At 43.4% G+C, this 15,263-nt stretch overlaps 1 protein-coding gene and 1 non-coding gene across 2 annotated transcripts in view; both read right to left on the bottom strand.

Moving 5' to 3' along the window:
- cct6a (chaperonin containing TCP1, subunit 6A (zeta 1)) overlaps positions 1-15,263 on the bottom strand; it is a 49,418-nt gene that overhangs the window by 23,108 nt on the left and 11,047 nt on the right. Inside the window, exons 4-6 of the mRNA XM_078204522.1 lie at positions 12,725-12,898; positions 11,929-12,032; positions 1,695-1,805 (exon numbers count right to left, since the gene is read on the bottom strand). Coding sequence (XP_078060648.1) covers positions 1,695-1,805; positions 11,929-12,032; positions 12,725-12,898 — 389 coding nt within the window. The remainder of the gene's footprint in view (positions 1-1,694; positions 1,806-11,928; positions 12,033-12,724; positions 12,899-15,263) is intronic.
- Positions 12,447-12,577, bottom strand: LOC144486485 (small nucleolar RNA SNORA15). The gene has a single exon (XR_013496270.1). It is a non-coding gene; the product is annotated as a small nucleolar RNA SNORA15 (small nucleolar RNA).

Below are 15,263 nucleotides of genomic sequence, written 5' to 3'. Positions count from 1 at the left end.
TGCAGCATGCTGCTGTCCAGAGGGACCTGGGTGTCCTTGTGCAGGAATCTCAAGGAGTTGGTTTGCAGGTGCAGCAGGTAATTAAGAAGGCAAATGGAATTTTATCCTTTATTGCTAGAGGAATGGAGTTTAAAAACAGTGAGATTATGTTGCAGCTGTCAAAGTTGCTGGTGAAGCCACACCTGGAGTACTGTGTACAGTTTTGGTCTCCTTACTTGAGAAAGGATATACTGGCACTGGAAGAGGTGCAGAGGAGATTCACTAGATTGATTCCGGAGTTGAGAGGGTTGGCTTATGAGAAGAGACTGAGTAGACTGGGGCTATACTCACTGGAATTCAGAAGAATGAGGGGAGATCTTATAGAAACATATAAGATTATGAAGGGAATAGATAAGAAAGAAGGTGAAACTAGAAGTAGGGGGCATAGCCTCAAAATAAGGGGAAGCAGATTTAGGACTGAGTTGAGGAGGAACCTCTTCACACAAAGGGTTGTGAAACTGTGGAATTCCCTGCCCAGTGAAGCAGTTGAGGCTACCTCATTGAATGTTTTTAAAGGATAGATAAATTTTTGAACAGTAAAGGAATTAAGGGTTATGGTGAGCGGGCGGGTAAGTGGAGCTAAGTCCACAAAAAGATCAGCCATAATCTTATTGAATGGCAGAGGAGGCTCGAGGGGCCAGATGGCCTACTCCTGCTCCTAGTTCTTATATTCTTATGTACCCGAACAGGCACCGGAGTATGGCGACTAAGGGGTTTTCACAGTAAGACACTAATAATTACACTTTATTTTAAAAGTCCAAGCTGGCTGAGTACTAAAGGACGTAGCTGCTAGATGGGGTCTGCAGCAGGTGGTGAAGGAGCCAACAACCAACAGGGTAAAACATACTTGACTTCATCCTCACCAACCTGCCTGCTGCAGTATTTAAAGTTCATTTATTTATTAGTCACAAGTAGGCTTACATTAACACCACAATGAAGTTACTGTAAAACTCCCCTAGTTGCCACACTCCGGCACCTGTTCGGGTACACCGAGGGAGACTTTACAATGGCCAATACATCTAATGCAGTGACTGTCAGCAGCAGTAGCAGAATTGTACTCAACCATAATCTGTAACCTCATGGCCCAGCATATCCCCCACTCCATGACCACCAAGTCAGGGGATCAACCCTGGTTGAATGAGAAGCATAGGAGAGTATGCCAGGAGCAACATCAGGCACACCTAAACTTGAAGTGTCAACGTGGTGAAGCTGCAACACAGGACTACTTGTGTGCCAAACAGCACAAGGAGGAAGTCACGGACAAAGCCAAGTATTTGCACAACCAACAGATCAGATGTAAGCTCTGCAGTCCTTCCAAATCCAGCCATGTTGCATATCCATGACTATTACCATCTAGAAGGACAAGGACAGCAGATACACGAGAACATCACCACCTGCAAGTTCCCCTCCAAGTCACTCACTTTCCTGACTTGGAAATATATCACTGTTCCTTCACTGTCGCTGGGTCAAAATCCTGGAACTCCTTAACTGCACTGTGGGTGTACCTACACCGTATGGACGGCAGTGGTTCAAGAAAGCAACTCACCAGTACCTTATCAAAGATATTTAGGGATGCGCAATAAATAATGGCCTAGCCAGAGAAACTTATATCCCTTGAATGAATACAAAACATTACAAAGCTTGACAGCACTTACGTCTTTTCATACTCTAGAGACACATTGCAGGTAAGAATGTAAGCATCTTCTACTCTTTTCTTCATATCTGGATGACGAGCACCATGATCCAACACCAGTCCTCTCACCAGGCTGGAAAATGAAAAATTCTTACTATAATCATCATTTCAAAGGAAAACTTTCGTCAATATATAGATAAATGGAGTCTGTTCATTTTCATTTAGTTCATTGCTGATAGTACTTTTTGTACCTGCAACCTTCAGATAGACAGACAGGGATGGAAATCACTCATCAGGCATCCGGCAGTGTAAAATGTTAACTCTCACCCTGTCAATGGTGACTGTTAATGTCTGTACACCTTAGCACAAATTTCCCAGTTAGTGTGAGGGACAAAATGGAGCCATTCAATTGCTGGCAGTTGCCTGTTTAATCTTAAACTTCTGAGTTTGAGCACATATTAAATACAATAAAAGTGTATAAACACATTACAATAGTGATATTTGCACCAAAAAATTAACCAGAAAACACAAATTTTAACCTAGGAAAGACAATTTGAGCTGTCCAGTCATACAGTGCAAAACATGCATGCAGTGCAAAACGTCAATGCACATGTATGAACATACTGATTCCGTGTTATGTCCAAACCAATGTTGTAAAGTCAAAACGGAGTGTCAGTTTATGAACTTTGCAAGCGCCATTCGTCAAGTCGAGGACTGCCTTACTACCAATAGATAACTCAAGATTCCAAGGGGCTTGACTGGGAAGATGTTGAGAAAGTTTCCTCTCATTGTGGAAATCTCAAATCACAGTTTAAAAATAAGGGGTCTCCTGTTTAAGACAGTGAGAAGCAGGAATTTCTTCTCTGAGGGTCATTAAGTCATTTAATTTATTTTCCTCAGAAAGCAGTGGAATATATTCAAGGCTGAGTTAGACAGGTTTTCGAGTGACAAGATAGTCAAGGGCTATTGGCAGACGGGAAGCAGCGAGAAGAAAGTGGAACGAAGGCCACAATCAGATCTTTCTGAGGGGTGGAGCAAACGTAAGGAACTAAATGGTCTGCTCATATCCCATTGAACAGAACCCTTAATTTTCAGAAGTGCTGTCTCCAGTGCACAGAGGAAGCAGAATCTTGTGGTCAGTGTTTCAGTAGTTGATCAACCTACAGCTTCAAGGAGTTCAGGAGGAAAATCTCCAGGCCTAGTGCAGAAAGGTCCATGTTAAATTGAGGGAAGAAAAAAAACGTCATCCAGCATGGTGTCAGAGTGTTACAAATAAGACAGACAATTTACAAATTCAGGTTGCCATGTAGCATTGATATAATAGATCAAATAGAGACCAGGCTTAAACATCAGAAAGAATTTTAATTCCAGTATTCAGGGGGAAAAAAAAGATGGTTGTATTGATTGAGAAAAATAGTACAGTTCTAGAGGGTTGAGGGTTCAAAGGCTGAATCTATTTGATTGGAGAATCAGGAGTCAGAAAATGAGCTGTTATATTGCTGAGTGTCTACTGTAGACCCCCATATATCGAGGAGACAGAAAGGCAAATTTAAGATAAAAATTCAAAGTAAGAGCAATGGTATGGAGTTTAAATTACCCTATTATTTAAATTACCAGTCAAGGACAGTAGTGGGAAGTTGTGCGTGGAGTCCGAAGAGATGGGAGAGGCGCTAAATGAATATTTTTCGTCAGTATTCACACAGGAAAAAGACAATGTTGTCGAAGAAAATACTGAGGTACAGGCTATTAGACTAGACGGGATTGAGGTTCATAAGGAAGAGGTGTTAGCAATTCTGGAAAGTGTGAAAATATATAAGTCCCCTGGGCCGGATGGGATTTATCCCAGGATTCTCTGGGAAGCTAGGGAGGAGATTGCAGAGCCTTTGGCTTTGATCTTTATGTCGTCACTGTCTACAGAAAGAGTGCCAGAAGACTGGAGGATAGCAAATGTTGTCCCCTTGTTCAAGAAGGGGAGTAGAGACAACCCTGGTAATTATAGACCAGTGGGCCTTACTTCTGTTGTGGGCAAAGTTTTGGAAAGGATTATGAGAGATAGGATTTATAATCATCTAGAAAGGAACAATTTGATTAGGGATAGTCAATACGGTTTTGTGAAAGGTAGGTTGTGCCTCACAAACCTTATTGAGTTCTTTGAGAAGGTGACCAAAGAGGTGGATGAGAGTAAAGCTGTTGATGTGGTGTATATGGATTTCAGTAAAGTGTTTGATAAGGTTCCCCATGGTAGGCTATTGCAGAAAATAGGGAGGCATGGGATTGAGGGTGATTTCGCAGTTTGGATCAGAAATTGGCGAGCTGTAAGAAGACAGAGGGTGGTGGTTGATGGGAAATGTTCATCCTGGAGTTCAGTTACTAGTGGTGTACCGCAAGGATCGGTTTTGGGGCCACTGCTGTTTGTCATTTTTATAAATGACCTGGATGAGGGCGTAGAAGGCTGGGTTAGTAAATTTGCGGATGACACTAAAGTCGGTGGAGTTGTGGACAGTGCGGAAGGATGTTGCAGGTTACAGAGGGACATAGATAAGCTGCAGAGCTGGGCTGAGAGGTGGTAAATGGAGTTTAATGCGGAAAAGTGTGAGGTGATTCATTTGGAAGGAGTAACAAGAATACAGAGAACTGGGCTAATGGTAAAATACTTGGTAGTGTGGATGAGCAGAGAGATCTCGGTGTCCACGTGCATAGATCCCTGAAAGTTGGCACCCAGGTTGATAGGGTTGATAAGGCGGCATAGTGTGTTAGCTGTTATTGGTAGAGGGATTGAGTTTCGGAGCCATGATGTCATGTTGCAACTGTACAAAACTCTGGTGCGGCCGCACTTGGGAGTATTGCATACAGTTCTGGTCGTCGCATTATAGGAAGGATATGGAAGCATTGGAAAGGGTGCAGAAGAGATTTACCTGGATGTTGCCTGGTATGGTGGGAAGGTCTTATGAGGAAAGGCTGAGTGACTTGAGGCTGTTTTCGTTAGAGAGAAGGTGGTTAAGAGGTGACTTAATAGAGGCATACAAGATGATCAGAGGATTAGATAGGGTGGACAGTGAGCGCCTTTTTCCTCGGATGGTGATGGCTAGCACGAGGGGACATAGCTTTAAATTGAGGGGTGATAGATATAGGACAGATGTCAGAGGTAGGTTCTTTACTGAGAGAGTAGTAAGGGCATGGAATGCCCTGCCTGCAGCAGTAGGAGACTCGTCAACATTAAGGGCATTTAAAGGGTCATTGGATAAACATATGGATGATATTGGAATAGTGTAGGTTAGATGGGCTTTAGATTGGTTTCACAGGTCAGCACAACATTGAGGGCCAAAGGGCCTGTACTGCGCTGTAATGTTCTATGTTCTATTGCAATTCAAACGGCTGCAGCTTGAAAACAAGGACTCAGATCTCCTGCATGTGTGGTCTTTTCAGCCATAGATGAATCTGGGACCATATTCATTGCAGTCTGTGCTTAGTTTAGAATGGTACATACCTGTACAGTCTCCCAAATAACTTGAAGTTTGCCAAGTCCTGCTGTTATGCAAGGCCTTGATGAGACCACATATGGAGTATTGCATATAGGATAGACCCAAGAAATATAATTTCCATATTAGGGAGTAAAGCAGAGGTTCACTAGGTGGATACTGGAGTTAGCAGGACTGTAAGGGTTAATAATCACAATTTTAAACTCAGTCACACAGTGAAGGGAAACTATCAGAAAACCACAGGTCTTGATTGAAGCAGACCCAGGTAACAATCAAGGACCACAAAACTCACAATTACAAGGGAGACTTCAGTCACAATATACACACAAGACTTCCACTGAATTATGTGCAGCTACAGCTTGTCAGTATCTGTTCTAACAAGGAAGTTGGTCAGACATAGCTATCATACTCAAGTCTGGAGGGTGGTAGAGTGTAAAGAAATGTGTTCTTGGTGATATAATTAGGTAGACGTGCACAAGTTGTAATTCGACAACTATACCCCTTTGTTATACATTACGCAATCTCAATTGTTAATTGTGAGTGGATATAGATAACTTCTATACAAATGTACATCTTTGATTGGTATATGCTAATTACAAGTAATCAAATCTGGAAGTATATCTGTTTGTCTAACTCTATAGCCAGTACTTTGGACTGTGCCACCAGCTGGCGTGCTGGAGCCTTTGCTATAGCTTGTAATAAATGGCCGATTTTAAAACTCTGAAATTCTTCACCTGGTCACTTGAAGGGACCAAAGTCTGTAAGCAGCTGACCATTACACCACCACAACAAGAGACTGTCCTACAAAGAGAGATTGGTTCAACTGGGCCTGTATTCACACCAACTTAGAAGAATGAGAGATTTGATTGAAATGTATTAAGTTCTAACAGACAAGATTCAGGATGTTTCCCTGGTTGAGGAATCTAGAACCAAAAGATCACAATCTCAGGATATGGGGTAGACCATTTAGGACTGAGGTGAGGAAAAATGTCTTCACTCAAAAGGTAGGGAACCTGTGGAACACAGAAGGCTGTGGAGCCCAAGTCACTGAATATGTTCCTCAGGGATCAGTGCTAGGACCTTTGCTGTTTGTAATATATACGATTTGGAGGAAAATGTAACTGGATTGATTAGTAAGTTTGCGGATGACACAAAGGTTGGTGGATTTGTGGATAGCGATGAGGACCGTCAGAGGATACAGATCAGTTGGAGACTTGGGCGGAGAGATGGCAGATGGAGTTTAATCCGGACAAATGTGAGGTAATGCATTTTGGAGGAAATGTACAGTAAATGGCAGAACCCTTGGGAGTATTGATAGGCAAAGGGATCTGGGTGTACAGGTACACAGGTCACAAAGTGGCAATACAGGTGGAGAAGGTAGTCAAGGCATACGGCATGCTTGCCTTCATCGGCCGGGGTATTGAGTTTAAAAATTGGCAAGTCATGTTGACGCTTTATAGAACCTTAGTGAGGGCGTACTTGGAATATAGTGTTCAATTCTGGTCGCCACACTACCAGAAGGATGTGGAGGCTTTGGAGAGGGTACAGAAAAGATTTACCAGGATGTTGCCTGGTATGGAGGGCATTAGCTTGAGGAGAGGTTGGAGAAACTTGGTTTGTTCTCACTGGAGCGATGGAGGTTGAAGGGAGACCTGATAGAAGTCTACAAGATAATGAGAGGCATGGACAGAGTGGATAGTCAGAAGCTTTTTCCCAGGGTGGAAGAGTCAATTACTCGGAGACATAGGTTTAAGGTGCGAGGGGCAAGTTTTAAGAGATCTACGAGGCAGATTTTTTTTTTTTTACACGGAGTGGTGGGTGCCTGGAACTCGTTGCTGGGGGAGGTAGTGGAAGCGGATACGGTAGTGACTTTTAAGGGGTGTCTTGACAAGTGCAAAAATGAGGTGGGAATAGAGGGATATGGCCTCCGGAAGCATAGGGGGTTTTAGTTAAGTCAGGCAGCATGGTCGGTGCAGGCTTGGAGGGCCGAAGGGCCTGTTCCTGTGCTGTAATTTTCTTTGTTATATTCAAGAAGGAGAGATTTTTAAAAAAGATTTTAATGGCATCAAGGAGGTATGGGGACAAAGTGGGAATATGGCATTGAGATACAGGATCAGCCATGATCATATTGATCATAACAGCCTACTCCTAGTTTCTATAAAACATTAGGGTGCAAAATTGATGGTGGGTAATATTGAGAATTGAGGGGCCATGAACTGAAAATTGGTTAACAGACAGGAAACAAGGTAGAAATAAATCTGTGGAAGGCAGTGATGAGTAGGGTACTGCAGGGATCAGTACTTGGGCCCCAGATATGTACAATTCACATCAATGATTTGGATGAGGGAATCAACTCCAATATTTCCAAATATGCAGAGAACAGAAAACCAAGTGGATGTCGAGGATGAAATAAAGAGGCTTCAAGGTGATTTACACAATTTGGGTGAATTGACAAATATGAGGCAGATACAGTATAATGTAGATAAATGTGAGGTCATCCACTTTGCTCGGTGTAGTAGCGAGCCCTTTAAGGAAGGGGTGTCAGGAGGGTCATGTGACCCCATCGCCCAATGGAGCGGGAATACACAAATCCCGGGATGAGCACAGACTTTTACTAGAGTTGATCCTAGAGCTGAATGAAGATACATATTGAAGCACTCTGTACATAGTTTTAGTTAATATCTCTTAGCCTGGTGGTCACTAATCATTACGATAATCACAGCAGGAAAACAGAATGGTACAGTATTATTTAAATTATGTTTTAGACGAAGGAGATGGAGGTAAAAGAGGTGGAGCATTACTAATCAGGGAGAATGTCACATCTGCAGTCAGAAAGGATGTACTAGAGGGCTTACCCACTGAGGCAATATGGGTAGAGCTCAAAAATAAGAAGGGTGCAATCACTCTGATGGGACTATACTATAGCTCCCCCCCCCCCAGCACCCACCCATCCACACAGCAACCGGGACATTGAGGAACAAATTTGTAGGCAGATTATGGAAAGATACAATAACAGGGTTGTCATAGTAGCTGACTTTAACTTCCAATGTTTACTGAGACTTCCTTAGAGCAAAAGGCTTAGACAGTGCAGAATTTGTTCGGTGAATCCAAGAGGGTTCTTGAAACAGTATGCAGATAGTACAACTAGAAATGGGAACATACTGGACATTGTAGTGGCAAATGAGCCTGGCAGGTAACTGACCTTTCAGTTGGAGAGCATTTTGGAAACAGTGATCATAGATTTAAGATAGCTGTGAATAAGAGTAAGTCAGGACCTTGTGGGAAGGTACTAAATTGGGTGAGAGCAAATTACGACAGGATTAGGTAGGAGCTAGGAACAGTTCATTAGGAGCAAGTCCACATTTGACATGTGGGAGTTGTTTAAAAACTTACTGATCAGAATTCAGGACCGGCATATTATAGAGTCATGGAGGTTTACAGCATGGAAACAGGCCCAACTTGTCCATGCCACCCTTTTTTGTTTTAAAAACCCCTAAACTAATCCCAATTGCCCACATTTAGCCCATACCCCTCTATACCCATCGTGTCCATGTAACTATCTAAATGCTTTTTAAAAGACAAAATTGTACCCGCCTCTACCTTTGGCAGCTGGTTCCAGACACTCACCACCCTCTGTGAAAAACCTGCGCCTCTGGACACTTTTGTAAGTCTCCCCTCTCACCTTAAACCTATGCCCTCTAGTTTTAGACTCCCCTACCTTTGGGAAAAGATATAGACTATCTAGCTGATCTGTGCCCCTCATTATTTTATAGACCTCTATAAGATCACCCCTCAGCCTCCTATGCTCCAGAGAAAAAAGTCCCAGACTATCCAGCCTCTCCTTATAACTCAATTCATCAAGTCCCGGTAGCATCCTAGCAAATCTTTTCTGCACTCTTTCTAGTTTAATAATATCCTTTCTATAATACGGTGACCAGAATTGCACACAGTATTCCAAGTGTGGCCTTACCAATGTATTGTACAACTTCAACAAGACATTCCAACTCCTGTATTCAATGTTCTGACCGATGAAACCAAGCATGCTGAATGCCTTCTTTACCACTCTGTCCACCTGTGACTCCACTTTCAAGGAGCTATGAACATGTACCCCTAGATCTCTTTGTTCTGTAACTTTCCCCAACGCCCTACCATTAACTGAGTAAGTCCTGCCCTGGTTCAATCTACCAAAATGCATCACCTCACATTTGTCGAAATTAAACTGGAGAGATCCCAGACGACTGGCAAGTAGCTAATGTACTTCCATTGTTCAAGAAAGGAAATAAGGATAATCCAGGAAATTATAGATCAACGAGTCTCACATTGGAGAGAATTCTTAGGGATAGGATTTATGCACATTTGGAAAAGCACAGCCTAATTAGGGAAAGTCAGCATGGCTTTGTGCAGGACAGGTCATATCTTACTAACTTGATTGATTTTTTTCAAGGAGGTGACAAAGGTGATCGATGAGGACAAAGCAGTGGATGTTGTCTACGTGAATTTTAGTAAGGCTTTTGACAAGGTCCCTCATGGTAGGCTCATCCAAAAGATAAGATGCATGGGATCAATGGTGACTTGGCCGCTTGTCTTCAGAACAGGTTTGTCCATAGAAGTTAGAGAGAAACGGAGAAAGGGTATTTTTCAGGCTGGAGGTCCGTACCTAGTGGTGTTCCACAGAGATCCGTACTGGGACCTGTGATATGATTTGGATGAAAACATAGATGGGTGGGTAAATTTGCAGACGGCACAAAGATAGGCGGAGTTGTGGATCGTGTTGAAGATTGTCAAAGGATACAGCAGGATATAGATCAGTTGCAGATGCTGGTGGAAAAATGGGAAATGGAGTTTAATCCAGGCACCTGTGAGGTGCTGCACTTTGAGAGATCAAACGTTATGGGCAAGTATACAATTAATGGCAGGACCCTGAACAGCATTGATGTACAGGAGGATCTTGAGGTTCAAGTCCATAGCTTCCTGAAAGTGGCCACACAAGTAACTAGGGTGACAAAGGAGGCGTATGGCATGCTTGCCTTTATCGGTCAGGGCATTGAATACAAGAGTCAGGATGTCATGTTGCAGCTTTCTAAAACTTTGGGTGGGCTGCACTTGAAGTATTCTGGTCACCACGTTACAGAAAGGGTGTGGAGGCTTTGGAGAGGGTGGAGCACAGGTTTACCAGGATGCTGCCTGGATCAGAGGATATGAGCTATAAAGCGAGGCTGGACAAATTAGGAGTTTTCTCTGGAGCGACAGAGGCTGAGGGAAGACCTGATACGTCTATAAAATTATGAGACATTTCCCAGAGTTGAAATGTCAAACACTAGGGGGAATGCATTCAAGTTGAGGGGGGGGGGGAGGGGGGGGGGGGCGGGGGGGGGAGAGGAGAAATTCAACGGGACAAGTTTTTTTTAAACAGAGTGGTAGGTGTCTGGATGGTGGCGCAGGCAGATATGAAAGGAGTGTTTAAGGGGCTTTTAGATAAGCACATGAAAATGCAAGGAATAGAGGGATATAGACAAAGAGCAGACAGAAGGGATTAGTTTAATTTGGCATCATGTCTGGCTCAACATCGTGGGCTGAAGGGCCTATTCCTATGTTGTACTGTTCTATGGTGATAGGCTGGGAAAATGTTGATTATACAAAGGGACCTAGGTGTCCTAGTACACCAATTACTGAAAGCAAGCAGTTAGAAAGGCAAATGGTATGCTGGCCTTCATTGCAAGAGGACTGGAGTACAGAAGCAAGGAGGTCTTACTGCAGCTGTACAGGGCCTTGGTGAGAACAGACCTGTGCAGTTTTAGTATCCTTATTTAAGAAAGGATTCACTTGCCATAGATGGAGTGCAACGAAGGTTCTCCAGACTGATTCCTGTCATGGCAGAATTATCATATGAGGAGATTAGGGTAACTGGGCAAGTATTCACTGGAATTTAGAAGAATGAGAGGGGTTCTCATTGAAATGTATAAAATTCTGACAGGGCTGGACAGACTAGATACAGGGATGATGTTCCCCCAATTGGGGTTTCTACAACAAGGGTCACAGTCTCAGGATATGGGGTAGGCCACTTAGGACTGAGAGGAGAAACATTTTCACTCGAGGGTGGTGAACCTGTGGAATTCCTTACCTCAAGGGGTAAAGGTGTATGGGAATAGTGTGGAGCGTGACAGTTTCAGGATCAGCCAATATCACACTGAATGGTGGCACAGGCTCAACGGGCCAAATGGCCTTCTCCTGCTCTTATTTTCTGTTTCACAGTTAAAGAAAGTGACTTTAACTCAACTGCATCTCAAAACTGAACATCAAGGTTAAACTTCACAGCCCTATCACTGGAGTCATGCCTTTCGCACAAACCTGCGCACTAGCCCGACTGACAAAAATAAAAAATTAACGGCTACTCACGTTACTTAAATAATTAACCCAAACCAGCCTCAAGATAAACCTCCAACCCAAGTTCAAGAATTTTCAATAACGGAGCCAATAAAAATACACAATCCAGATTGTAGGATTTCAAAGCAATGGTGCTGCTCCTAAAGTTTAAAATTCACTCCAAACAGCCAACTAGTGGAAGAGTACCAGGAAAGAATTCTACCCCAAAATGAATAGTTCCAAAGATGTTCAATAATGAGCTAAAACCTTTTGTTTAAATTTGCTGCCAATTTTAGCAAGTATATAATACAATCCTGAAACTTTCTTTAACTGTGAAATAAGCTTGTCCCTAACCATCAACCAGAGGGTTATTATTCCGCCACCCACTCGTCAAATTTCATTAGCAATGCTTACTTTGTGTCACTCTCAGTTTTGTGTTTCATCTCCATAATCTCAACCATGAAGAGATCAATGGGCTCATTAGGTTTCTTTACTGCCAGCACAGCATCGACCACAGCCTATAATGATCAAACATTATCATTAGATATTTATTTCTCTCAAAAGTTATATTGTATGATTCACGACAATTTTAATACTTTCCAGCAGAAAATGTTTTACACAAAATGCAACCATGATAGGAACAGTTCCAATTATATTACTTTACTCATCCTATGAATTTGTGCCAATGATCGAAGACCACACAAAAATGCACAAAAGTGCATAAAATTGTACAGTCACATTTTTTAAAAATCCACATTTATCACGGAAGCATGTCGAAGAAAAGATGTCACATTATTTTTTCCACTAGTGGTGGTGCTATGCCTGCTCCACAGGGAGATAATTAATTAGTGACAAATTTAGCCCCGTTTCCATATGAAGGTGAACATTGCAGTTTGTAATTGAAAAAAATGTCAATATTCATATCTATAAAAACTTGTATTCACTTTTTGAATGTTGCTGTGACAAGACAGAGCACCAATTTTCAATCAAGAAAGTGAAGATACTCTAGCATGATGTCTGGCTGCTTTAGCTACAGAAGAGCTAATGCAGAATTCAGTCATGCACAACTAACATCCGATTATTTGCCTATTCGCCATTATGCACCTAGGACAGGAAGGAAATGAGGGACATAGCAATTTCCTAAATAGTAAGATAAGCAAGATGTAATGCTGCATGGAAAAAAAGGAGCAAATTTTAAATCGATAAATACCTCTGTTAAGACATCTGCCAATTCTTTATGCACCTTTGTGCGCAATGATGTCCTGGCAACATTGATGAGAGTCCCTCTGTCCATCTCTTTGGTTATTTTCACCTGCTCCAAAATCTCAAGAGCCTTTACTTTAGCTTCTTCAAACCCTTCAGTTACAATCCTGGGATGCAAACCCTGAAGAGAAATGGCATGTCACTCCCAAAAATCAAATTCTCAGAATATTTTGCTGAACAAGTGACATCCGGGTGTAATTCTAAACTTCTGATGCTTGATTAATAATCTCTCCCTCTCCATCTCAAGTCTCCTCTAACTTATAGTTCCTTATAAACTAGGATCTTAAACCTGAACAAAGGACCCTGAATGTATGAGCAACAAGTAAACCATGGTGGATTGAGAAAATACACTAAAAACAATGATAGACAGGCAAAGACTGGTACATAAAAGTATGATGTGGAGATGCCGGCATTGGACTGGGGTAAACACAGTAAGAGTTTTAACAACAGGTTTATTTGGTAGCAAATGCCATTGGCTTTCGGAGCGCTGCTCCTTCGTCAGATGGAGTGGATATCTGCTCTCAAACAGGGCATACAGAGACACAAAATCAAGTTACAGAATACTGATTAGAATGCGAATCTCTACAGCCAACCAGGTCTTAAAGATACAGACAATGTGAGTGGAGGGAGCATGAAGCACAGGTTAAAGAGATGTGTATTGTCTCCAGACAGGACAGCCAGTGAGATTCTGCAAGTCCAGGAGGCAAGCTGTGGGGGTTACTGAGAGTGTGACATAAACCCAACATCCCGGTTGAGGCCGTCCTCATGTGTGCAGAACTTGGCTATCAGTTTCTGTTCAGCGACTCTGCGCTGTCGTGTGTCGTGAAGGCCGCCTTGGAGAACGCTTACCCGAAGATCAGAGGCTGAATGCCCGTGACCGCTAAAGTGCACCCCCACAGGAAGAGAACAGTCTTGCCTGGTGATTGTCGAGCGGTGTTCATTCATCCGTTGTCGTAGCGTCTGCATGGTTTCCCCAATGTACCATGCCTCGGGACATCCTTTCCTGCAGCGTATCAGGTAGACAACGTTGGCCGAGTTGCAAGAGTAGGTACTGTGTAGCTGGTAGATGGTGTTGTCGCGTGAGATGATGGCATCCGTGTCGATGATCCGACACATCTTGCAGAGGATGCTGTGGCAGGGTTGTGTGGTGTCGTGGTCACTGTTCTCCTGAAGGCTGGGTAGTTTGTTGCGGACAATGGTCTGTTTGAGGTTGTGCGGTTGTTTGAAGGCAAGAAGTGGGGGTGTGGGGATGGCCTTGGCGAGATGTTCGTCTTCTTCAATGACATGTTGAAGGCTCCGGAGGAGATGCCGTAGCTTCTCAGCTCCGGGGAAGTACTGGACGACGAAGGGTACTCTGTCCACCATGTCCTGTGTTTGTCTTCTGAGGTCATCGGTGCAGTTTTTCACTGTGGCATCACAGCGAAAAACCATACCAACCTCCTCAGAAGACAAACACGGGACACGGTGGACAGAGTACCCTTCGTCGTTCAGTACTTCCCCGGAGCTGAGAAGCTACGGCATCTCCTCCGGAGCCTTCAACATGTCATTGAAGACGACGAACATCTCGTCAAGGCCATCCCCACACCCCCACTTCTTGCCTTCAAACAACTGCACAACCTCAAACAGACCATTGTCCCCAACAAACTACCCAGCCTTCAAGAGAACAGTGACCACGACACCACACAACCCTGCCTTGCAAGACGTGCCGGATCATCGACACGGATGCCATCATCTCACGCGAGAACACCATCTACCAGGTACACGGTACCTACTCTTGCAACTCGGCCAACGTTGTCTATCTGATACGCTGCAGGAAAGGATGTCCCAAGGCATGGTACATTGGGGAAACCATGCAGACGCTACGACAACGGATGAATGAACACCGCTCGACAATCACCAGGCAAGACTGTTCTCTTCCTGTGGGGGAGCACTTCAGCGGTCATGGGCATTCAGCCTCTGATCTTCGGGTAAGCGTTCTCCAAGGCGGCCTTCACAACACACGACAGCGCGGAGTCGCTGAGCAGAAACTGATAGCCAAGTTCTGCACACGAGGACGGCCTAAACCAGGATCTTGGGTTTATGTCACACTATCAGTAACCCCCACAGCTTGCCTCCTGGACTTGCAGAATCTCACTGGCTGTCCTGTCTGAAGACAATACACATCTCTTTAACCTGTGCTTAATGCTCCCTCCACTCACATTGTCTGTATCTTTAAGACCTGGTTGGCTGTAGAGATTCGCATTCTAATCAGTATTCTGTAACTTGATTTTGTGTCTCTGTATGCACTGTTTGAGAGCAGATATCCACTCCATCTGACGAAGGAGCAGCGCTCCGAAAGCTAATGGCATTTGCTACCAAATAAACTGGTTGGACTTTAACCTGGTGTTGTTAAAACCCTTACATAAAAGTATCACATGGTCAACAACAAATATACCTCAAACCCAACAGAAAAGGTGAATCAACCATAGCTAACAAATTAAGTTACA

The sequence above is a fragment of the Mustelus asterias genome, unplaced genomic scaffold (assembly GCF_964213995.1).
Source record: "Mustelus asterias unplaced genomic scaffold, sMusAst1.hap1.1 HAP1_SCAFFOLD_361, whole genome shotgun sequence".
Taxonomy (NCBI): Eukaryota; Metazoa; Chordata; class Chondrichthyes; order Carcharhiniformes; family Triakidae; genus Mustelus; species Mustelus asterias.
The sequence above is the reverse complement of the archived record's forward strand: the minus strand, read 5'-3'. Positions and strand labels throughout refer to the sequence as shown.